Below are 25,640 nucleotides of genomic sequence, written 5' to 3'. Positions count from 1 at the left end.
GGATATATGCCTAGGAACGTACAGACACCAGAAATATCCATTTTCACGACCCCCGAGTTAATTACAACGATTTTTCTCGTGACGTCCGTATGTACGTATGTATGTGCGTATGTGTATATGTGTGTATGTATCTCGCATAACTCAAAAACGGTATGTCCTAGAAAGTTGAAACTTGGTACGTGGACTCCTAGTGTGGTCTAGTTGTGCACCTTTAATTTTGGTTGCATTCGGATGTTCCTAAGGGGATCTTTTGTCCCTTTTTGGGGGGAAATCATCGTTAATTTCGATGTAAACTCAAGTTGTGTTATAGTTTGTCGGACACTTGGCGATATATCGCCAGTCTTTTGGTTACGAAGTTTTGTCGCCAACTTGGCGACGAATTTGGAGATTTATTTATTTATTTTTTTTTTAAATTTGGTATTAGTTTGGCCACTGTGTGTTGGTGATATTTAGAGAGTAAACAATTGAATCACATTAAAAGTGTCAGTAATGTGGAAATGACATTAAATTGAAGTAAAAGGAAGTCATGTGCTGCACACATCAGCTCGTTTTTTTTGTCCGCATTAAGAGAAAATTCATTGTGTTTTTCCCGAAAAGTAAGATTTCGCTTGAAATATGATTACTTCATGGCATTTTTTGTCATTAGATAAGGGATCACGGCAGTTTTTCCCTTTTCCTTAACGAATCAGCACTTCGCACGTCCTTGATTTAACTGACGTATGTCCGGCCGCCTCGTCAAGCGGTCAGAAAAGTCTGACGGACAGGGAGGTCTCGGCTAATCCCGGCTAGGGCATGGATGCACTTTCGTTCTCCTGTTCTTTCTGTGTGTTCTTTCTGTTGTGATGTGAATCACACAGTGTGATGCCCACCCCATAAACGAGTCCTTTTGGCATGTGTGTACCGTGAAAATCGAACTTCACACCAAATTAAGGTACAGTTAGAAAAGCGAAGCAACACACTCCAAATTCCCAGCTTGGCTGGCACAAGACAACAACAACTTAAGTATATTAGTAATCTTATAGTAATGTTTGAGCCACCGTGACAACCCTCCCTCTTTTTTAAAGTAAAATCAGCTTAAGCTAAGCATCTAATAAACGCAAATGATTTGCAACCATGGCGACGCAAATTTGTCCTCTTAAAAAGTATTAAAACGACGAGCTAGACAAATTCTCGTCGTTATGGTAATCTGAAAAATCGAAGCAACATCAACCTGGGTCAAGTCAGTTTATTAAGTAATTCGTGATTGCTCTATAAAAAGTGCTTTGCGCAGTTTTTGATCGATCCCCACACGAAAAGAAAACGTTTAAATGCCACATCTTTTTTTTCCCTCCTTCACGGTATTTTTTTAATTTTTTTTGAACTTTTTCTCCTTACGTACGAATTTTCCTCTTTCAGTCGCTTCTTAAAAAAAGATTTTCTGAATTCTTTTCCCGTTTTCCCTCTTTATATGACAGTCTCATTTCCTGTTTCCGCTCCTTAACTATTCCGTCAATAACTCCTTCCCTTCATAACTCGCTCTCTCAAATCACTAGCTGCCGCGACAACAATTCGAGAACTTTTTCGCGCATTTCTCTTTTAAACTTCTGTTGAGAAGTTTTCGATTTCCGCTCAAGCAGCGCTCAAAGTGATCCTCCGAAACAGCCTTCCACCAATGGACCTTAAAAGGACTGTTATATTTCAGAGGCGCTATTTGATTTCATATGGGAAATGAAAAAAGTGACTTATTGCTTTATTTTTCACTAGTGATACCCGCACGGCTTTGCCCGTAATAGAAAAATCAAAAGGTCTTTTGGTTCGCCTGTATATTTACAAATAATGTGTGGTGAATTTTCTTGCCAATTGGCTTGTACCCATGTTACGGTTCCACGTTATGATAATTTCGTATCTCGCCAATTGGCTTGCGTCCATGTTACGGTTCCACGTTATGATCATTTCGTAATTTACTCGTCCATCTTATGATTTTTTGTTTTTAAAATTGGAATAGAAAAAGAACCGCATCGAATTTTTGAAAAATCGCTTCGAGGTGCACACCCCCGTGCTACAAACTAACTTTGTGCCAAATTTCATGAAAATCGGCCGAACGGTTTAGGCGCTATGCGCGTCACAGACATCCTACAGACATCCAGACATCCTCCGGACAGAGAGACTTTCAGCTTTATTATTAGTAAAGATTAAAACCATCGATTCGAATTTCGAATATTAGATACAGTAGACTCTCGATAACTCAAAACTCAAGGAACCTAGAAAAACCCATCCAGCATCCACCATTCATTTGAATTTTGACGCCCTGAATCCGAATTATGTTTTTCGCTATTTCGAATTGCGATAGGTTTCTTGTTTCTCCCACTGCAATGGAACGAAAATGGCAAAGAAATTTGCACCCGTCATAAACAGTATCACCAAAAATATTGGGACACTTTAAAAAATTCAAACTTTTAAGGATTTTTCAAGAAATGAGAGACCAATTGCTTTGTAATTTTTGTCACATAAGAAATGTGCTCCAGTTGTCATTTTCAAATAAAAGTTGTATTCCCCATGTGTTTAGGGGATCAGTAACAAATTGAGGAAATTAAAAATGTGTTTTGATCATCATTCATCGTAAATAGCTGAGAATAAGCTGTAAATTTCAGAAATTAGTTTGCTTGCCATAAATAATTATTTTACATACTTTCGAGAAAGCGTCACTGATATTGACGAAGATTGACGCATTTCTTTTAGGGCTACGCATTTTATTCAAAGGTTTTTGGCCCACGCAAAGTTTTCCATCAAAGCTTACCAAACTTTCAGAAAATTTGACAGCGTCAAAGAAGTGTAATGCTAAAATTTGAAGTTTAAATGTGGAGAAAAATTGATGAAATATAAACATTTAAAGCAATTGATTCTTCACTGCGTATGCGCGAAACGTAGCAAATCATAACTTTCAAAAAAAATTTTGAAAAAAAAAAAAAAAAAAATAGAACTGACTTCAAAATTGCTCTAAAAAGTTAAAAATAATTTTATTTTCTAAACACCATCGATAATACTTTTAAACATAATTTTTGAAGTTGGCGCAAAAACAAAAAGTAAAATCCATTGTAACCATGCTTCGTTCATATTGTTATCAAAAAATCATTCAAAGTTAGGAACGAAACATTTATATCGTTACTCAAATATACTGTCATCAATGCGTATTGCATGTGGTAGTGAAGAAACTGGGCCTGATTTAATTTATAGTTGTAACTGAGTTATGGCTGCGAATTTTTTTATCGATCGTTTTTGCGCCAACTTCAAAAATTATGTTTAAAAGTGTTATCGATGGTGTTTAGAAAATAAAATTATTTTTCACTTTTTAGAGCAATTTTAAAGTCGGTTCTATTTTTTTTTTTTTCAAATTTTTTTTTATTTCATTCTTTTTAGTGTAAATGTATTTCAGAAATATTAAGAAGTTACTATAACGAAACTTTACCTTATTTTTTTCATAAAAATGCTCCATACTAAAAAAATAAAAACACGCCTTAAACTTTAAGCGATTGACAATAAAAATTTATCTTTGTTTCATTTGTGTGTTAATTTAATTATAACCATTTAAATATTACGTTTTCCCTCTAATTTACATTTCACAGCCTAGTTGCTTTTTGTGCAATCCTGTATCTCCTTACTCAGTCCAAATCATCTGTTACTGGCATACTTGATAACGATAAAAATACTACTATAGTTGAAGCAAACCTAACCTAGTAGCATTGTGAAGGCTAAGCAGATCCTAATCACTGCATAAACCTCGCTTCCACGTTAGGTTTACCCCCACTATAGAGCAATGACACTGAAGAAACTTGATGCTTGCTTCAGAGAAGCCTCAATTCAAAATTATCACCACAATTACTATTAATATTATTGTTGTATGGCACCAAATTGTTGAAACAATGGGTTTTATGTTTAATCATTTAATAGGGAAATTGCATGAAATTTACTGTTTTTTGACCATAACTTTTTTTCTAACGAACAAATATGTTCAAACAAAGTAATGGGATCTAAGTTGAGCCATCCCCTATCCATTAAAAGAAGAATCACCAAAATCGGTCCACTAGGTGAGACGCTGTGAGTGGACAAGAAAAAAAAAAAAAAAAAAAAAAAAAAAAAAAAAAAAAAACGTACATACGGTATGAACTGATAACCGCCTCCTTTTTGAAGTCGGTTAAAAATTTAAAACCCAACTAGGTTGCCCAACTCATAATAAAATTTCAGTTCACTATCTTGAAAATTCATAAAGTTACTAGCCATTTTTATGACCCGAATTTCACTAACTCTTGGATAGGCGACGAATGGGGTTGTTTCCTTCAGTCAAAAGTAGTACTTTTTGTCCCTGAAATTGATAGAAAAAGCAAGAAAAAAAAAGAAAAAATAATGGACTTAGAAAAAACTTTCCTTTTCCCAACAGTTATTTTTAAATTATTTTTTTTTTAATGTCCGATTCCTCAAACAAGGCGTGGTCTAGATGACGTCACAAATGATGCTCAATGGCGCATCTTTCTACCGCATTTCCACGTTATGATAATCAAGAAGCGAATTACAATGGCGCTCCACGCTTGCTATCAACCATATCGTTGTCAATACACGTGAGTAAAGATGCGAGTTAAATATTTTGGACGTGAATGATAACACTGAATGGCATTTCATCATTTGTGATGTCATCGGCAGAAGCGTTAAACGATGAAAGAGCACCGATTTAAGTAATTTTTTAAAAATATTAAGCTTAAAGAAATTATTTACAAAATGGTCAGATTCAGTGTTTTTAAGCATGCTCTTTCAGAAAAAATACTTTTAAAATTTTGGAAACGACCCCATTGCGTGGGATCGTTTGCAAATTATTTTTGTCATGAGTCACAGAGAACGATTGCAAGCAAATGTTGCAAACTTGCGAACGATCCCTAGCGATTCGTCGTCTAGCCAAAAATTATTGAAATTCGACTCATTAGATCGTTGATAACTTTATGGATTTTCAAGATATTAAACTGGAATTTTATGATGAGTTGTGCAACCTAGTTGGATTTTAAAATATGAAAGTTATAAATTGCTATTATTCGCGCATGCGTAGTGAAAATTAATTGCTTTAAACGTTCATATTTCATAAAATATTCAACATTTTAATTTCAAATTTAGTATTATACATGTCTTGTATACTGTCTAGCTTTCTGAAAGTTTAGTGTGTTTTGATGGAAAACTTTGTGCGTTATGAGAGAACAACCTTCAAATTAAATTCGTGGTTTTGAAAGAAATGCTTAAATATACAAATACAAATATAAAAGTGACGACCAGCAACAGGCTCTGGGCCCAGCTAGGCTGGTCTTAGTCAATTTACCATCCCCAATGAAGATCAATGGCCCTCTTAAAACTATCTTCTCCCTTGCTCATTACTACATCTTCCGGTAAGCTGTTCCAAGGTTCCACTATCCGCTAAAATAATAATTTTTCCTAATATCATGCTCAGTTTTTGGATCCAGGCTAAAAGTCGAGCAATTCCTGGTTCAGTACGCCCGGAAGTATTGATTCACTTTTAGGACTTCGTGACCAAGACATATCTAACAGGTCCCAGTCACCATTAACGGACACGGAGGATCTTCGACCGATTGGGATCGAACCCGGGACCCTTCGGTTGCTAGACAGACACCTTAAAGGCAGTTCACACTACGGCCGTCCGTCCCTTCAATCCCAAAAATTTCCACCCGAAACAGGTTTTCTTTGTTGGTTGCGATGACAGCAAGCCATCATGGACGGGACCGGTTTCTATCAGAAGGACCTTGAAATCTGAGGGCCGTCTTCAGCAGATTAGCGCATTTCATTTGTTTCCGCCAAGCAGCGCGCTCTTCTCTTGAGTCGGTGAATTCAACCACGTGATTGATGCACCGCAACCGTATCTGAATGCTACTCTATTTTCGTCGGCAGTCCGTCTCGTCAAAAAACGGGATGGACGGTACGGACGGCCGATAAGTGAACAGCCCTTTACCGATCAGTCAATGTAGAATACAGTTACATATGTGTACACTGTATCATCAGTTATGTAGGCGTTTTTCAGTCTTTTGGTATCGATGCTTAAATTATAAAAGGCGGTAATAAAAAATCATATTGTTTTTAGCTATTTTTGGGAGATTGGAGATAAATTAGCTTGAAGCACTAAAACATATGCTAAAGAAAAAGAAAGACGAAAAATATAGGTGATAGAAATCATTTGTGCAGAATTGCTGAGTCTTAAATGTTTATAATTTATAACTTGAACATATGAAATAAAAATATTAAAGAATTCGCAGAATCAGCATTGAAAATCAAGTCTTGATGCTCTGCGTATGTGTGTTATCACTTTAGAAGATCTCTGGCGTCATTTTTCTCACTGTAATCATTTTCTCTTCTTCGACTGGAACATCAAAAAAATAAATTTGCTGATCGTTTACTCTCGAGGACATTTTTCCGATAGAGGTATAAAGATGGTGCTAAGAAATTAGTTTATCTCACGTACTTTATCTAATGATTTTATTCCATTCAAATCGTTGTTTTTTCAATTGATTGATATTAGCCATTCTACTGCGATTTTTACGATAGCTTTCAATCACTCAAAAATCGTCACGTATACATGTAATACGTTGCTCCAATAAAATATAAAAAATTTTATTTGAAAAAGGCATGAAGCGTCTACAAGTACTGTCTGTTCTCGAACTCCGCGACTAGCAGCTGCTAACGATTCCAATTGAAAAAGGAGTGATCGTTTAAGGAAACACACTTCCCGATGCATTCGGTTTTTGCTTGCTCGTTACTTCCTTCTTGCTATCACCCCTGTTTGATAAAGTCAGAAGAGACCTGACGCATGCGCAAATTCGAGTAAGGTTTCGCGTTAAAATGTCGGACAGTAGTTGGCAATGTTGTTATTACGGATACGGATCATGATGTTAACTGGGTGGAGAGCGTAAGCTCTGTTTTCGAGTGTGAGGGGATTTAGTCATAGATGGAACAGATTATTATTGGTGTGATGGGAGGTGGAGGAAAATACAGGGTGTATCAGTACAGCGTTTACAGACTTTCAAGGCAGATAGAGTACACCTAAACGAAGAGAAATCACATAGCAATGCATGGTCGGAAACACTTTCCTGACGCAATACTGACGGCACAAAGCGCAAGAATGACAGGACAAATAAGAGGAGAAAACATGTTTATTATTTTTAATACAGCAAAACTACTGGTAAATTTTTGTCTGGTGTACACTATAGATGTCGTTACGTAAACCGAAGCATCAGATGACGATGCATGCGCACACGTGGTTTTTGTTGCCACGCTCGCTTTGACGTTCGATCTTCAATGCGCCGGAGATGTGAGGGCATCACGGCCCGGAGTCGTAATTTCGAAAACCGACTTTGATGACGATCGTTGACTCCTAAATGTTTTTTTCCTTAGTTTTTTGTTGTTCTAAGGATAATAAACATGTTTTCTTCTCTTATTAGTGTCCTGTCTTTTAGAGCTGCGACATCGATGGCAAAACATCGATGTCAGATATTAAAACATCGATGGTATTAATACATCGATGTTTTGCCATCGATATTTTCAAATATCGATGTTTTAAAACATAATGAAAAAATAATGAATTAAAAAACAAGAAAATAAAAAATAGTGGAAAAAGAAAGTTTCCATTCTGAGAAAGTATCTGGAGTAGAAACTGCTAAAAATATGCTTATGAAGGAAAGTTTAACCACAGGTGTCTGGGTATAAATATTATGCTTAGAGGAAACAAGCAAGAAAGAATTTATTGGCAAATATATGGCTGTTGAGGGAAATATGAGACGAAATATTTTTTAAAAATCCGAGATAGGGGATTTTTTTAATTTTTCCTGATATAGACGATATGGATTTCATTGAAAAACATCAAATAATAAAAAAAATTAATGAGCCACAATTTAACAATAGAGACAATTACTTTTTTTTTTAAAGAATGACAAGTATGGATATCATGCAATGAACGAAACCTTATTACTATTTTGTTAAATTTACCGTTTGCAGTATTTTTTTAAAATTAAATAGTTAAATTTTGTTAACTGACTCTTAAGTCTATATTATCACACTGCATTGAACAAATAGTATGCTTTTTTATCACTTCTTAGACTTCAATACCCATTTTACCCCACAGGCTACCCATTTTCACCTGCGTGGGGTAAAATGGGTAGAAAAAACATGTAGTCATAAACACTCCTCTCAAAAATAAATTTCTATCAAATTATGTATGAAAATCATTTAATTCTACTCTCAACATATGTAATGTATACTTAAAACAAAAAAAAATTAGAAACAAAATATTTTGACAAAAATATTTGAGTCAAAATCCAAAAGTAGGCTATTTTATACCCATTTTACCCCCACCTGACCCTATTCACTTTTTCCTTTCTTCATTCCCCTGAAATGACACAGTCTTATCGGTAAAACAGTTAAGTGACCGGATCGAGTTCAGCCTTGTCAGAATGAGCCTTTCCCTGCATGTTAAACATTACCAAAACATATAACCAAATTATCATGTCGTGGAGCGTTGTTGATGACGTCAGAAGCGTTATTCGATCATTGGCTATTACATATATGAAGATAAGAAAAGGGAGAACTATTTTAATAGCCCGTTTGCAAAGAAAATTCAGAGAACGGGCTTGAAATTGGAAAAAGGTATTTTCGATATTTTATTCGTTATTACAGCTGGCAATTGAACAATAGGGTGAAACGAATAAATCTTTTTTCTTACTTTCGATTATGGATAGCACGGAAAAGTTGCCATCGGTGGAACACGTGCACACAAAAAATAGAAATTTTTTGGACAATTTCTTGATCTGCCACAATTGCGTTGAAGTTTCGACCAAATGCTGTTTTATTATTATTTTTTTTAAATATGTTTTTAGCAAAATTTGTAATTTTATTTTGCATACCAACATTAAAGACAATTATTTAGTTAGTGTTCGAAAAATAATTGTCGATAAAACATTCAAAAATAGCTAAGAATGAATTAATGCAATATTTTGTCTAACGCATTGAATTTGAAGACAAGAAAGACAATGCGGCTTCCATCTCCTACACATGTTTTTTTTTTTTTTTTTTGTTTACTCACTAACTTTGAATGCTGCGAAATTCTCTCGACATTAAAAAAGTCCAACAGATCAGACAGCTTTAGCTTTAATCTGTTTTGCAAAAAAAAAAAAAAAAACCCTAATGAGTTTAAAGTTTTTCTTTACCAGAAATCGGACTTAGTGTTTCTCCTTCCCTTTCTAAATTAATAAGGAAAATTAATTGTCGACAGTGAAAAATGAATTTAATCATTTTCTCATGCACAATTTCGTAGTAAACAGAAAAACATTCATTTACGTTGAAAATTCTTTCTGAAGTTTCTTTCTTCTTCTGATCGTTTGGAAATAATTTCGACAGAATTGAAGCAGAAAAGAAAGAAACTAATTTTGTGAAATTTAAATAAACTAGTTAAAACTTTTGAACTTATTACTATATTTGTTGTACCAAAAAAAAAAAAAAAAAACCTGGTACAACGTTATTCTCTTTCAAAAAAAAAAAAAAATGCATCGAATAGACGAGCATATTCGTTGATAATTTCTTGCAATGCGGTAATAAAGTATATAATTAGTTAGGTATTTAAAATAATTCATCGTATAGTAATTTATTTTTTTATTTAAAAGTAATTTATTTTTTGCTTTTTAGTGGTGTAAATAACACGGCGAGCGTCTTGGAGACTTCTGACGACTGTGAAGAAAGGCTTTTTCAAATGTGTAACTCTGTACAAAACAAATTGTCTTCATCATTAATTCAACTTTATCAAAGTTTGCTTTCCGAAAGCAAATGCACGAGTCACAAAAAAAAAATCGCTTTAAGTTTAAATTTGTGAAATTGTAAATTTTAGAATTGTAATATTGTAAATTGTAATTTATGTTTCGCAATACGCGTCATGTAACTCGTGATAAAAGTCGCATGTTATTTTATGTTTGCTTCAGAAAATCCTTCATTCAATATTTTCATTATCATTACTCTTAATAATATATTTTTTTAGTACTTTCTTTAACTATAGGTAAAGAAAGTATATACCTTTGTTTTATAGCCTTTGTTTAGCAATGGGTTTTATATTTAATCGTTTGTGAGGGAAATTGCACGAAATTTATTGTTTTTACCCTTAACTGTTCCCTAAAGAACAAATAGGGTAAATCAAGGATTTATAACCTAAGTTATACTACCCCCTAAACAAAACCACCACTATAAAAAAAAAAAAAAAAAAAAAAAAAAAAAAAAGCATAATTAATAAAGTTCAAATCGATTTAAATGTGAGTATGATATTTGAAGAGTTCCTTCAATTTCATCAAACCTGAACTTGATTACCATTAGACCGCCGAGGAAGTACACCGTTTCAAAGAAAAAAAGGATTTTCCTTATCGGTACAGGCAGGGGCGTGCACAGAAATTTTGGAGTCCATCACAAATGACTTTTCCAGGCCCCTCTCCATATTGCTTACCCCTATATTTCACCCTTAGTTATAAAAATATTGGGCCCCCTTCAGGCTCGGGCCTCAGCCAACAGGTGTCCCCCCTCCCTGTGCAAACCCCTGGGTCCAGGTATCTTCGAGTATTTATGGAACATTGTACAAATTAAAAGCAAATCCGAGTTCAGAACCTCATCCCTTTTTTGAAGCCTGCTAATTAATATAACCCTGATTTCAAATTGAACTGGCGTTATCGTGAAATAGTAAATCTAGAATATTAGTCAAACTTCAGAAATCATACGCAGTTATAATGTATATTATTAAAGAATATAAATTAAATCGAGGGGGAGGGGTGTTCTGTATTCAATTCCCCCTCAATTGAACACTAAATATATTTTAAAACTGGAATATTAAATAAAGAACTTTATATTTTAGTGCCTAAATAAAGTTATTTATTAGTAAATAAAATATTAAGGCAATTGATTCAACTATTAAATTATCAAAATATATTTAATTTACTGCTTTGCTACGCAGTAATAAATACATTAGTAACACCGAAAATTAAAAATTAACAGGCGGCGCAGCGTTGCAAAAATCAATCATGCATGTGCCACGAGAAGTAAAGATCGTTCAAAAGAAAGCCAAAACCTTAGGTGTGAAAATACACCGATCACAGCAAAATCACGTGACGGTGACGTATGAAATTTCTCCGAGACCCCTTATCAGATCCAGACCAAATTACAATGGGACCATCTGAGAAGTATACCCTTCCAAACAAAAATTTTTTTTTCAAATCGGTTCACTAGAGTTGGAATAGTTCGAAAACACACATAAAAAGCCGCAATACGAAATCATAACCTCCTTTTTTGAAGTCGGTTAAAAAAGAAATAGTGATTAGGATGCGGTGATAAAGATAAAGATTTTATGACTTTATCCACCAGAACACTTATCATAAATATTTTTTACAGCGTATAACGTTAAATATTTTTATTTCTTATCAATTCTCAACGATGGGAATTAATAATTTGGAAATGTGGTATTTAGATGAAGTTTTGCTTTTTTATAGTTCATCTACACTGTTATAACCAGTGGTTCCAGACGAGTGAAAATATTCCCTCTAAGGTGAAAGCATAGTGCCTGAAGGTGCAATGCAAGCTAGAAAATAGAGCAGAGGAGCCGAAACAGCATGCAATCACAAAAAAGACTTATTGCGCATGCGCTTTTGCCTTAGACATACATTCAACCACCTCAATATGGCGGACAAATGATGATTGCGTTTGTGTGTCTTTCACATTGAATGAAATACACTATTGGATTTATACACAATTTTTCTTGGATTAATTATCCGAAATTACAAGTAAGTACAGCTTTTGATCACTTTGTAGCTTTTAGGGCTTTCAAACATAGTTAAGTGGTTAAAAGTGCATTTATTGCTTTTCAGTTACCGTTACTGTCTTTTAGTTTCCGTTAACCGTAACTATCGTGAAATTTCCATCATTCAAAACGGCTTTTTCATTCAAGTGTTAGAATCATTTCCTGTTAGCGGTTAATGTCTGGATAGCGTTATAAATTTCTTTTGTTTTTTTAACTATCGAAAAACTTCATGTGCATTTTATTTTGTTACTCTTGATTAACGTTTATGAAACGATTTTGTTTTTCCGTAACTGTAATATCCCTGAATATTTTTGGCTCTTCATGTAAATAATCCATAATTACAGCTATGCTTCATTTTCGGAATGCGTCAAGGTTTTAGTAAATGTATAATTTCTCACATTATTTAAATAATTACTCCTCTTTAAATTATAACGATTTGTGACAGATCTTTGATACCAAGTAAAGGGGTAGATATTTATTATTTTATTAATTCTTAACATTACATTTTTGTAAAAAAAAAAAAAAAAAACTCGTCAGAACTCTGAATTTTTCACATGTTTTTAACGGCCCCAGAGTTATTATTAATGTTATTTATTTTATGAATTTTTAAGAAAACGATAAAGATTTCACTGGTTCGCAAAGTTTTTCATTTGCTTTTACCGCGCCCGTGAGTCAAAAGAGTTTGAGAAACACTGAGTTAGAGCAATGAGCACTTCCTAACTATGTTGAAAACTCGGAAATATGATCAAATGTTGTAATTACATGTTTTAATCATTTCCAGTATCGAGTTCAATGTGAAAAATGTCCAAAACGAAGAATACCATAAATCAAAACAAAACTTAAAAAAAAAAAAAAAAAAAAAAAAAACTGTATTCAAAAACGCACACAATACGGGGAGGGTGAAGAAAGATCTATAGTAAGGGTGTCATTTCTCTCTCCAAAGGTTCCTTTTTTTCACTCCGGCTGTCTATTTTTTAAAAGGTGCCTGTTTCTCACCCTATTAGAGGTGCGATTTCGGCTCCGTATTGGGTGTCGCTGGTGAACAAGCGTTTCTCCCCTAAAAGGTGCCGAATGCATCCTGTAGTTTTAACAATGTATATTGATTTTTTCCCTAGAGAAACGTAAGTTTACACCCTTCCCTTTTTTAAAAGAAAAATCTTCTTAAGTTAAGTTTTGAATGAATGCAAACCATTTGTAACCATCGCGACGAAGATTTGTCTTCTTAATAAATATTCAAACAACGAGTTACTTATAATCGTCGTCAGGGCAATCTGAAAAAACAGAGCAACGTCAAATTTGGTCAAGTGAGGACAATAAGCAATTCGTGATTGCTCAAAAAAAAAAAAAAACTTTCATTAAGAACATAGTAGGGGAAGCTGCTGTACCCACGGACGGTTGTACCTACGGACGTTGGATCGGGAAATTCCGGGTATCGTCGAGAGGGATCCTAATTGGGGTTCAACGTCTGTGTCACAGCCTTCTTCAATACGCCAGAAAGTTTCAACCCCATCAAACATTTAAGATTCCATCACATTTTTTCGGTTTTAGTAGGATCTAAGTAAAAAAAAACATGAGCAATTTCTTTTTTTTTTCGTCCGTCGTGTATTGTATTATTCATTTTTGTTGTAGGTATCATGATTCCCTACATTTTGCAGGTTTTGCTTCTGAGTTTTAATGTTGTAAAACTGTGTTCCTGTCGATGTGACTGCCTTGCAAAACCAAAATGGCATACCTTTGTACCCAAGGAAACCATGTGTACCCATGGACAGCAATTTTTCCTTGGGTCACACTTGAGTCTTCTTACGATGTGAAGTACCTCAAAATGGTGTCTTGTCATCAACGTTCAAAATTTGCTTTTAACAATAATGATGATTTTGAAGAAGGGCTTGAAGATATAGAGTTGAAGTAACCCCCACCTGTTGTAGGATCTTCAGACCGCCAATCCCTCCTGTTTTCATTTGAAGTCGATTTTTCTAGATTTTTGTTGATTTAATCTAAACTGAGTTTTTTGTGATGGGTTAATTCTAGTTAAAGGTTTCAATTTGCATATATATTGAAGTTATTATGTAGGTACATAGAGAGCCATAATATCATAAATCTAGTTATTGTTTTTGGTTTAAAAACATATTAATTATTCATAACATCAATAACTCTCTTAAGGCCAAAAACTTTTTTAAAGAGTTCACTGATGTTAATGATTAAGGAAAATTTAAAAAAAGGGAAAAAAAATTTCGATTAATTTTCAAAGTTTAATTTCTGTTGCATATTTTATTTAAGGTTATTTTCAATGGATGTTTGAAGTATTTCAACATAAAATGGCTTATGAAAATGTATTGAGTATAATTGAGTTCCTCAGACCTAGTTATATATTATTTTTTTATATGTCCATGGGTATAAAGGCACCTGTCCGCTGGGTGAACGGGTTTTGTACCCACGGACAAAGAAGACGGTTTTTAAGAAAAAATTTTTTGAGGTTGAAAGCTTTGAGATTTTCACCTGGTAAAAATTGCCAAATTAGATGATAAGCTGTAGATTCTGCCAGAATTTTTTTTCGATCGATTATCCATTCCCAGAGACCAGCAAAAATTTAAAAGTAAATTTTGTCCATGGGTACAGCAGCTTACCCTGTCATTGTTTTTAAAATTGCGTTTCATTATCTCCTCACATAAGTAAACGTTTTAATTTCTCTAAAAAAAGTATTTTTTAACGAAACAAGTTTAATTTGACAAATGGTTCCAATCCGTAGGCGTTATAGATTAAAACAAAAAATTTAGCGCACACCTTAATGACTTAGTAAAGAATAACTTAGACTTATCTTAATTCAAGAGTAAAATTTAATGTTTAATTTCTCATTCAAACACCTTTTAATCCCGTCTTAGTCAGTTTTTTCTTTCCAGATTTTCAATTCACGCCCAGATTTTTCATTTATGAGAAGTCATCATAAATTCGCACTATCTCTACTGCCTCTAACTTTTAAAAGTGCTGAATTCGTTCTCCTCGTATTGGAGATAAGGTAAACGAGAAAAGATTTTCTGGGGAGAGGTTTTTGTGTGTGTGTGGGGGGGGGGGGGAACCTTACATTGCTCTCCAAAGATATTTCAGTTCTTTAGGACTTGCCTATGTCTGTTTGGAATAGAATGCAGAAACCCTCAGATTGAAGAAGAAGATTAAAACCCTTTCTGATTCTTTTCTTTTTAATTAAAACTGGCATGTCCTTGATTAAATCAATGTATCGCCAACCTGACACTATGGAAGTTTTCAACGTATCCATGGATATACCTGAAGTGATTGTATTCTTTATCTTTACTAATAATAAAGCTGAAAGTCTCTCTGTCCGGAGGATGTCTGGATCTCTGTGACGCGCATAGCGCCTAGACCGTTCGGCCGATTTTCATGAAATTTGGCACAAAGTTAATTTGTAGCATGGGAGTGTGCACCTCGAAGCTTTTTTTCGAAAATTCGTTGTGGTTCTTTTTCTGCTACAATTTTAAGAACAAAAATATCATAGGATGGACGAGTAAATTACGAAATTATCATAACGTGGAACCGCAACATGGACACGAGCCAATTGGCGAGATACGAAATTATCATAACGTGGAACCGTAACATGGGTACAAGCCAATTGGCCAGAAAATTCACCATACATTATTTGTAAATATACAGGTGAGCCAAAAGGCCTTTTAATTTTTCTATTATGGGCAAAGCCGTGCGGGTAGGAAATAAATGTATGGGTAGGGTAGACCGGGACACGTTTACGCAGTACCCTTTTCCCAAAACGAGTTATAACTGGAGAGCCAACAGTCATACCAGATTGATGCTGCTCCCTAGCAAATATTCTCAGTTTTTGAGCATCAGTCGAGCTTCTGTTTAGCATGCGGGTAGAATAATCTGTTTTCTACGAAGTTGAGTAAATTTTGTGTTGAACGTTTTGAAGCTTATTGTGAATAAATAATACTTTGCTAAGAAGAAATAAATGCATAAAAATTAACAGAATTTTGTCCTTTTTTTGCGAGTTGTATTTGTATGAACAGAAAAGTTATTACATTTTGTTTCACTTTAAAAATAAATTCAAACTTGTCCACGGGGCACGTTCTCACTGTGTGTCTTACTACTCTGTCTTACTTCTAAACGGACCCCGGACGCTTTTCCGCTCTGTACTGTTTCAAACCTTTAGTATTTTCAGGTTATTTAGTTTTGAAAATCACCATTAATTTTTAACTAAACTACATTAAGTTACAGACTCGTATTTTATAACTAATAATCATAAAGTGTTCAGTGTTATTTTAATGCCTGTTCAGCTTTAACCTTTTCACTAATACACTTTCTTTATGTTGAAGATGGTAAGACATTCCGTTCAAAACACAAACAGAATCAAGCTAGATGTCAAAAATAAAAAAACCCCGCCTTCAAAAAATACCCAGGAATAAAAACCAAAAAATAACTGATTACACTTACATTCTATTTCCTACCCAAACATAGAAATGAAATTTATTTTTACAATTCCAGTACAATAATCAGCTAAACTAAACACCGAATTATAAAATAAACACTGATTTTAATTACTATACGATGAATTTTTTTAAATATCTAACTAATTATATACGATCTCTTAATTTTTAATAACCTTTTGAAGTCGGGGCCTCCTATAAACAACTACATAACGTAACTGACTACCCACCGAATCGTGAATTAAACACTAGTTTATCTATACGCGAAATTAGTCTTTAAAACTAAACCTACTCAGTTACGTTAGGTGTTGTTGTTTTATGGCCTTTGTTTATCAATGGGTTCTATATTTAATCGTTTGTGAGGGAAATTGCATGAAATTTATTGTTTTTTACCCTTAACTTTTCCCTAAAGAACAAATAGGGTAAATCAAAGATTTGGAACCTAAGTTAGACCACCCCTAAACAAAACCACCACCAAACAAACAAAAAAAAAAAAAAAGCATAAAAACCGGTTCACTAAGTGAGACGATATACAAAATTAATAAAGTGAGGGAAAAAAAATAACAGGCGGCGCAGCGTTAAGAAAATTAATCATCCATGTGCCGCGAGAATTAAATATCGTTCAAGAGAAAGCCAAAACCTTAGGTGTGAAAATACACCGATCACAGCAATACCACGTGACCGTGACGTATGAAATTTAAAGTTTCTTAGATTTATCCGGGACCCCTTATCAGATCCAGATCAAATTACAATGGGATCATCTGGGAAGTATACCCTTCCGAACCAAAAAACAATTTTTAAAATCGGTCCAGTAGTCTTGGAATAATTCGAAAGCATACATAAAAAGCCGCAATAGGAAATCATAACCTCCTTTTTTGAAGTCGGCTAACAACGAAAATGCTTATCGATAATATAAGATAATTCCAGTAGGCCTGCTTCCACATCTTCACATATGAACTACCCCAACTGAAACTATTTGAAAAAGTAGGACCAAAGTTTAGGAACCAGGAAAGTAAATAAAAAATAATGAGCACAATCCTAACTGATTACTCCGATTAAAGAAGCCCTCAGACAAGAGCAGTTAGAAGCTACACAGAAAAAAAAATCATAATTATTAGAACAAAACAAAAAGGAGAAATTACTTTAAAAGTTACAAGTGTCTATTGAAGCAGAAATCAAAGACATCAAAGAAAGAAGTATGACATCAAAACCTGCGACAGGGAAAATGTTAGCACACTGTAAAAAGGAAATTAGTGAACGATTCTGTTTACCAAGTAGAAAATTGTACCTGCATCTATTGTTTGAAAGTACACAACCCATGGAAAAAAGGACAAGACAGGTTTCAATGTCTTAGATGTCAAAACACAGTCCCATGACAAGTATGTGAAAAGAAATACTTTATTTTTGTTAGTAAAATCTAACAACGATGAAGAAGATGACTAAATAGTTTCTGGTTTTATTGCACTAAGCCCTATGATTTTAGTTTACCCTGTAAAATGTTCTTTAATTTTTTTTTCTGATTTTCTTAGTTTTCAAGTGCTATATAAGAGAAGTAAACCATTTAAATTTGGTCAAATATTTACTTCACTTACTCTTTGGTATCATTTTTAATATGTGTAAACGTGCCCCACTCGATGCGTAAACTTGGACTCAAAAAACATTTTTTTACGGTTAAAAACACAAGCTGAGCAACAACTGAATAAGCAAAGTTTGATTTCATTGATTGCTTCATAAAACCACAGTGTCTAAAATTTCCTAGGTTAAAACAAAAAAATTAGAAAATTCATTGAAAAAATCCGCTTAAACCTGCTCCGGTCTACTCTATAGTATGACCCTCTCCTCCTTGAATTGCGCAAATAGGCACGTGCATATAGATATTGTAGTGAGCTTAAATCGAAAGAAAGCTGTTTTTTTTTTTTTTTTTGAAAATTAATACCACTAACTCTCAAAAAAAAAAAAAAAAAAGTTTGAATTTCGAAATTTTGAATTCAAATTATGTTTTTCATAATCACAAATTGCGATAGGATCCTATTCGTTGGGTTTCTTGTTTTACTAATGTCTTTTCTCGGTGCCATAATTTGGATTCAAGACGTCAAAATTCAAATGAATGCCAGGAGCTGGATGTTGTGCGCGGGATACAGTTTTCGCTTAAAAAGGATTGTGTGAAGTCGAGAAGATCGTTTCTAAATGATTCGATTCCGAGGCACATGGACATCTGCATTAAAAGCATAGAAAAATAAAATCAAAGAACGTTGACCTCATTCAACGGTTAAGTGAAAAATAAGCAATTCAAAATTTCTGAAAAAAAAATTTGAATTTTGACATCTTGAATTAAAATTATGTTTTTCGCAATCACGAGTGTATGTATGCAGGCGTGTGTTTGTGTGTGTGTGGGGGGTATGTGTGTTTGTGTGTAGGGGGTATGTGTATGTGTGTGTAGGGGGTATGTGTATATGTGTGTAGGCATGTGTATGTGTGTGTAGGGGGTATGTGTATGTGTGTGTAGGCATGTGTATGTGTGTGTAGGGGGTATGTGTATGTGTGTGTAGGCATATGTGTTTGTGTCTGTGTGCTGGCATAAGTGTGTGGGTAGTTGTATGTATGAATGTATGTGCGTGGGGGCGGGATATGTGTAAGTGTGTGTAGGCATATGTGTTTGTGTATGTGTAGGCGTGTGTTTGTGTGTGTGTGTATGTGTAGGTGTCTGTATGTATGCGTGTGTGTATGTGTATGTGTAGGGGTGTGTTTGTGTGTGTGTGTGTGTTTGTGTGTGTGTGTGTGTGTGTGTGTGTGTGTAGGCGTGTATGTATGCGCGTGTGTGTAGTACATGGATGCAACCTGGAGACGGCTTTCGCTATAGTAGCAGCATCGTGAGGAGCCGGTCGACGGTGATGGTGCGGAGGGTGGCGGTGGGAAAGTAAAATGATAGCACGCCAAAAACAGTCAAATGAAAGCAATAAGCAATCGTGATTGCTCAAAAAAAGAAAGAAAAAACTCTTATTATTCCTCAGATACTAAATTCAAAGTAACGGTTGCTCATTTCTTAAGCCCAAAGGTAACTCTATAGAAGTGTACTCAGAGAAAAAACCCCATGACTCACAAGTCAACTGCAATGCAGAATAGATGCCTTATTTTTAGTTCATAGGTAAAACTGATTTTAAATGTTTGAAGTTAATTTTAATTAGTTGCAAGATATTAGGAAAAAAAATGTCTTATTTTACGAGTTTTCAATTTTATTGGGGGGCGGGGGGGGGGACAAGTGTTGAACTTAGCAGAACAAAAAACGTATGAGTGCAACATGAGATAGTTTAAATTAAAATTTAACATTTATAGTGATTTTCTTGAAGAACTATTAAGACACTTAATTACAATCAAAAGTAATTAACTTTAAAAGTTTTATACTAATGATGAGAAACTTACTGAAATTAATTTTCCATTATCGTGTGCAATTGAATTTAATTGCTTTAATGTTAGTCTGTTTTAACGATTGATAAAGTTGGTCGAAAATCAAGACACTGGCTACTAAAAACTAATTAAAGCTTTCAAATAATTAGAATCTGTGTTAATTCATTACCAGTAATTACTCGTTGATGGTACTTAGGTAAATAATTTTCAATTTCAGTAAAATTAGAATAAACACTTTCATAAAAACGGTCTACTGGGCTGCGCAATAAAACTTATGCAAATAATATTTTTAATACCAATTAATTTGCTCTTCAGCCTCTCTTCCTTGCCCCTACTTCCAATTAAAAAAAAAAAAAAAAGAAAAGAAAAAGCAAAATTGCGAGCACTTAAAACAACAGTATGGACAAAAAAAAAAGACTTTAAAGAAAAATGAGCTTTAAAAGTGTTTTTTTTTTCGCTTTTTATGTGGCATTAAGACTAAAAAAAATTCAAGAGTTTTTATTGAAATGGAACTAAATGAGATTTGAACTAAGTATTCTCACTTTTTTTCCATCAGCTATGAAGTAGATGTGCCTCAGAAGTTTTATTCTGTTTCATAGCCATCTAAAAATCTGAAATATTTGTTTTTCTTCCTTTTAACTTTCGAAAAAATATTAGTTAATTTATTGTAACTAAATCTAGTTGACTCCCTACAAGTATTTGCGAATAATCCCTTGGTAATGTTAGAACAAGAGCAGGACGTAATTTGCATAGAAACTAACGGAGGGGGGGGGGGAGTTTAGTTCCCACACTTATTTTCAATATTTATGCACATTTTAACATTTTATGCGAAATTCATGTGATTTGCGTTTAAAAATTAGCTATGTGGGCTTAGGGATCCTGCACTTCTTTTAGTATAAATCAATTCCTGGCTAATTGCCTGAGTAAAAGAAACATTTCTAAGCAAATGATTAGAAGACGATTAAACTAAGAAATATATTTTGGGTTCAGTTTAGATTTTGGTAAGGAATATTTTGGTTGGAGCAAATTTAATAAAATAATTTTTGTTTAGTGCTGCATGCCCTAACTTTATATTAGCTTTTAGATACATATGCTACCATTTAATTCGAAGCTCTAATGTATAATAAGGATGCATTCGTTTCCAATATTGTGCCTAAAGATAAGTCAAGAGATATAGATTTTAACTAAGAGTAGTTACACTTATTCAATGAATGTTTCAGTTAAGTATTGTATCTCAACATGGATGCAATTTTGATATTTTTGAGCAATCACGATTGCTTATTGCTTTTATTTGACTGTTTTTGGCGTGCTATCATTTTTTCCACCGGCGCGGCACCACCCTCTGCCATCACCACCGGTCGCGTCGGCCGGCCTCACGATGCTGCTCCTCTAGCGAAAACCGTCTCCAGGTTGCGTCCATATCCAACACACACACGCATACATACACGCACCAACACACACACAAACACATACACACAAATACACAAACACCACCATACACACACATACCCCTACACACACGCATGCATACAGACACCTACACATACACACAACTGCCCACACATTCATGCCTGCACACAGACACAAACACATATGCTTACGCACACATACACTTACCCCGCCCCCACGCACACAAACACTCATACACACAACTAACCACACACTCATGACTGCACACAGACACAAACACACATGCCTACACACATACACATACCCCCCCCCCCCCACACACATACATACGAACACACACTCGTGATTGCGAAAAACATAATTTGAATTCAAGATGACAAAATTCAAATTAATTGTTCTTTTTTTAAAATTATGTGTTGAGTCGTATGTTTTACGAATGGAATTTAACAAAAATGATTTTACAATAACCCAGGGCAGAACGACAACTTTTCCTGGTAACTCCTGAAAACAAGACTTTTTTTGTACATATTAAGATCACTTTTTAAGAAAATTAAGAATAGTGTTACACAAATTCTGTAAGTGATAATTATTTTTATGATTAATTTATTGTAATCTGGCTAAATTTGGCATTTATTCCATTATCTTTCATCTAAAATTGTCTTAATAACGTAACCTGTAAATAGTTTCTTGTAATGGATATACAACCCCCTTACATTCGAATGAAGTATATGTTCCCTCCATTTCTTAATGATAAGATTTGTTAATGGAACAAAAACAAAACATCCGGAAAGAATATGAAAAATTATCAGATAAGCTTTGTGCTACGATATGATTAAATTAAAAAAATGAAAAACAACGTAAATAAAGCACAAATATTGGAGAAGATACAGCATATAGCTATTTCAAGACTACAATGGAGCCTCTTCATCAGTGCAGAAAGCTCACCAACACAACCAAAAGTTGCGAGAGAACTGACAAGAACTAAGTGGACACCGGTATTTATACCAAATAGGGCCAACCAATAAGAATACAGGAAAAAGACATCAAACACCCAATCAGCGAACAGCATGTACACTCCGGGCTCAAAGCTGGGGGACAGACAACCAATCAGAAGTCAGGAGACAAAAAGAGTGCGAGACAGCGAAGAAACAGGAAAGGCAATTATAGAAATTGCTTCCAAATATCATGAAAAAATGGAGTGCTGGAAAAATCATTGATAAGAGAACAAGAATTTTTCCAAATATAGTAAGCTTCCCAGAAATCGAGGTCATAAACCGAAGAACATTTATGAATAATCTTTGCAGATGAAAAATCAAAACAGTGACCAGAAGTCCAACAATGCTGAGCGATGGAAGAACGAGCAAGTTCTTTATGCTTAACATAGTTTTCGTGCTCTTTCAGACGGTGCTTGAGAGCACGTTTAGTCTGTCCAACGTAACCAAGTCCACACTTGCAGGAGATGCTATAAATACCCCAGTTGCTATGGCAATCAATGGGGTCCTTTAAGTTTGTAAATTTTATCTTATTAACTGGAGAGAAAGCTGTATCGAAACCAAATTTCTTCAAAATCTTTGCAACTTGATGACTAACTTTCGGATAATAAGGCAAAACACTAGTATACAAAGCATTGGAAGCAGAAACCTTTTCAGAATGTGAGGGCTTAATTAACTTATTATAAATTGAATCAATGATGCTAGGAGAATAACCACGATCGAAAGCCACTGCTTTAAGATAAGAAAGCTCAGCATTTAAAGAATTGGAGGAAGAACAAATGTTCAAAGCACGAAACACAAAAGCCTTGAATAAGGATAACTTTTGGTTTGGAGGATGATAAGAACATTTGTGAGGAGGTAGTGTAACAGCAAAAGGCTTACGAAACACCGAAGTCATAAATTCAACATTACTTTTAGTAATAAAGACGTCCAAAAATGAAAGAGAACTATCAGTTTCCATTTCAATAGTGAATTGGATGCAAGGATCAATAGAATTTAGAGTAGAAAGTGAAAGTTCATTATCAACCTGGTTTTGGCCAAGCAAAACAAAGCAATCGTCAACGTAACGAACATAGAACGGAAACGTTATGGTTTCAAAAAGTTTAGTCTCAAAATAGTGCATATAAATGTCACTTAAAATAGGACTCAAAGGATTACCCATTGCTAAATCTTCAGACATGCGAAAGTAAGTATCATTGAACACAAAAGTATTCTGCTCAAGACAAACACGAGTAAGTGAAAGAAGTTCATCAATCTCAAAACTAGAAAAATGATGCTCTTGGAGTCTCAATTTAAGACAATCCAATGCCCCAATAACCGCTACATTAGTGAAAAGTGATTTCACGTCAAAAGAAACCATCGTTAAACCATGAGGCTTAAAATAACGTAACTTCTGAACGAAATGAACTGAATTGCTGACAGTAAAAGAGTTGCTAACTAAAAGAGAAGAGAAGATAGAAATTAAATACTTAGCTAGTTTATATGAAGCAGTACCAATGTTTGAAACAATAGGCCTAAGAGGAATGTCGGGTTTATGAACCTTTGGTAGAGCATAAAACCTGGCACAGTGTGCAACAGAAGGAGTTAAATACCTTTTTGAAGACTCGCTGATGATAGGAGAAGAATTCACAACATTTTTAATAAGGTTAAATTCTCTAATACTAGGGTCTTTGTGAAGTGTCACATAAGGACCAACCTCAATTAGCTCATTACATTTACCTAAATATGAACTTTTGTCAAGAATAACAATTTGGCCACCTTTGTCAGCCTTAGTAACAACTAGATCAGGATCAGAACACAAACCTTTGATGGAAGAATTAGCATGCTTGCAAAAAGTATTTGAAGTCAATTTGGAATTAAAATCCACAGTATTGGCAATGATATGCCTAATAGAATCCTTTTGAGAAGCAGTGAGAGCACTAAATCTAAAGGCTTTCTCAACGGGAGCCACCAACTTAGGAAAAGAAGGTTTTGAACAAGAAGCAAAATTGCTATTAAGTTTGAGAGCATTAAGCTGATTTGGAGTCAAGTATTTGGAAGAAAGATTAGGAACAGCATTCTGATTCACCTGAGGGAAAACATAAGAAACATTATCAGCATTATTTGCGAAAAGAGATTCCAACATCTTATGAAGAATAAGACCTATGCTTAGAAGTAGACTGAAGAACCCTATTCCAACTTTTTCTGTCAATCAAATCAAAATTAGAGATGGAATTCGAAAGTTTGAGATGTAAAGAAAACAACTCATTTTCAATAATAGATTTTTTTTTTTTTACGAGTTTCCTGAATAAGAGCTCTTAACAGAGCTAACTTGGAGAGGAAAAGCACTTTGCTAATTTTAGGAGATGAAGAAAGATTACATTTCAAAGAAATAAACTTGGGAATAATTCTCTTTCGTTTACAACAACAAAGAAAGGACAAATGATACAAAAACCTATACTTCTTTAGTCTAAGACTACAAAACCTGTTCACTTCAGACATAACAAATGCAAAAAATATGATCGAAAGGCTCGTTTAAGCCGAAATTATATGAAAAATTATCTAGATCCTGATCTAGTTGTTACTAAGGCTGACAAAGGCGACCAAATTGTTATTCTTGACAAAAGTTCATATTTAGGTAAATGTAATGAGCTAATTGAGGTCGGTCCTTATGTGACACTTCACAAAGACCCTAGTATTAGAGAATTTAACCTTATTAAAAATGTTGTGAAATGTTCTCCTATCACCAACGAGTCTTCAAAAAGGTATTTAACTCCTTCTGTTGCACACTGTGCCAGGTTTTATGCTCTACCAAAGGTTCATAAACCCGACATTCCTCTTAGTCCTATTGTTTCAAACATTGGTGCTGCTTCATATAAACTAGCTAAGTATTTAGTTTCTACCTTCTCTTCTCTTTTAGTTAGCAACTCTTTTACTGTCAGCAATTCAGTTCATTTTGTTCAGAAGTTACGTTATTTTAAGCCTCATGGTTTAACGATGGCTTCTTTTGACGTGAAATCACTTTTCACTAATGTACCGGTTATTGGGGCATTGGATTGTCTTAAATTGAGACTCCAAGAGCATCATTTTTCTAGTTTTGAGATTGATGAACTTCTTTCACTTACTCGTGTTTGTCTTGAGTAGAATACTTTTGTGTTCAATGGTACTTACTTTCGCATGTCTGAAGGTTTAGCAATGAGTAATCCTTTGAGTCCTATTTTAAGTGACATTTATATGCACTATTTTGAGACTAAACTTTTTGAAACCATAACGTTTCCGTTCTATGTTCGTTACGTTGACGATTGCTTTGTTTTGCTTGGCCAAAACCAGGTTGATAATGAACTTTTACTTTCTACTCTAAATTCTATTGATCCTTGCATCCAATTCACTATTGAAATGGAAACTGATAGTTCTCTTTCATTTTTGGACGTCTTTATTACTAAAAGTAATGTTGAATTTATGACTTCGGTATTTCGTAAGCCTTTTGCTGTTACACTACCTCCTCACAAATGTTCTTCTCATCCTCCAAACCAAAAGTTGGCCTCATTCAAGGCTTTTGTGTTT

At 34.3% G+C, this 25,640-nt stretch overlaps 1 protein-coding gene across 1 annotated transcript in view; it reads right to left on the bottom strand.

Moving 5' to 3' along the window:
- The window catches only part of LOC129230550 (cationic amino acid transporter 2-like), a 121,988-nt gene extending 97,766 nt beyond the window's left edge, over window positions 1–24,222 (bottom strand). The window contains exon 1 of the mRNA XM_054864954.1: window positions 23,592–24,222. Within this exon, the coding sequence (XP_054720929.1) occupies window positions 23,592–24,222 (631 nt within the window). The remainder of the gene's footprint in view (window positions 1–23,591) is intronic.
- Between the last annotated feature and the right edge of the window lie 1,418 nt (window positions 24,223–25,640).

This window comes from Uloborus diversus, chromosome 9, assembly GCF_026930045.1.
Source record: "Uloborus diversus isolate 005 chromosome 9, Udiv.v.3.1, whole genome shotgun sequence".
Classification (NCBI taxonomy): Eukaryota; Metazoa; Arthropoda; class Arachnida; order Araneae; family Uloboridae; genus Uloborus; species Uloborus diversus.
The sequence above is the reverse complement of the archived record's forward strand: the minus strand, read 5'-3'. Positions and strand labels throughout refer to the sequence as shown.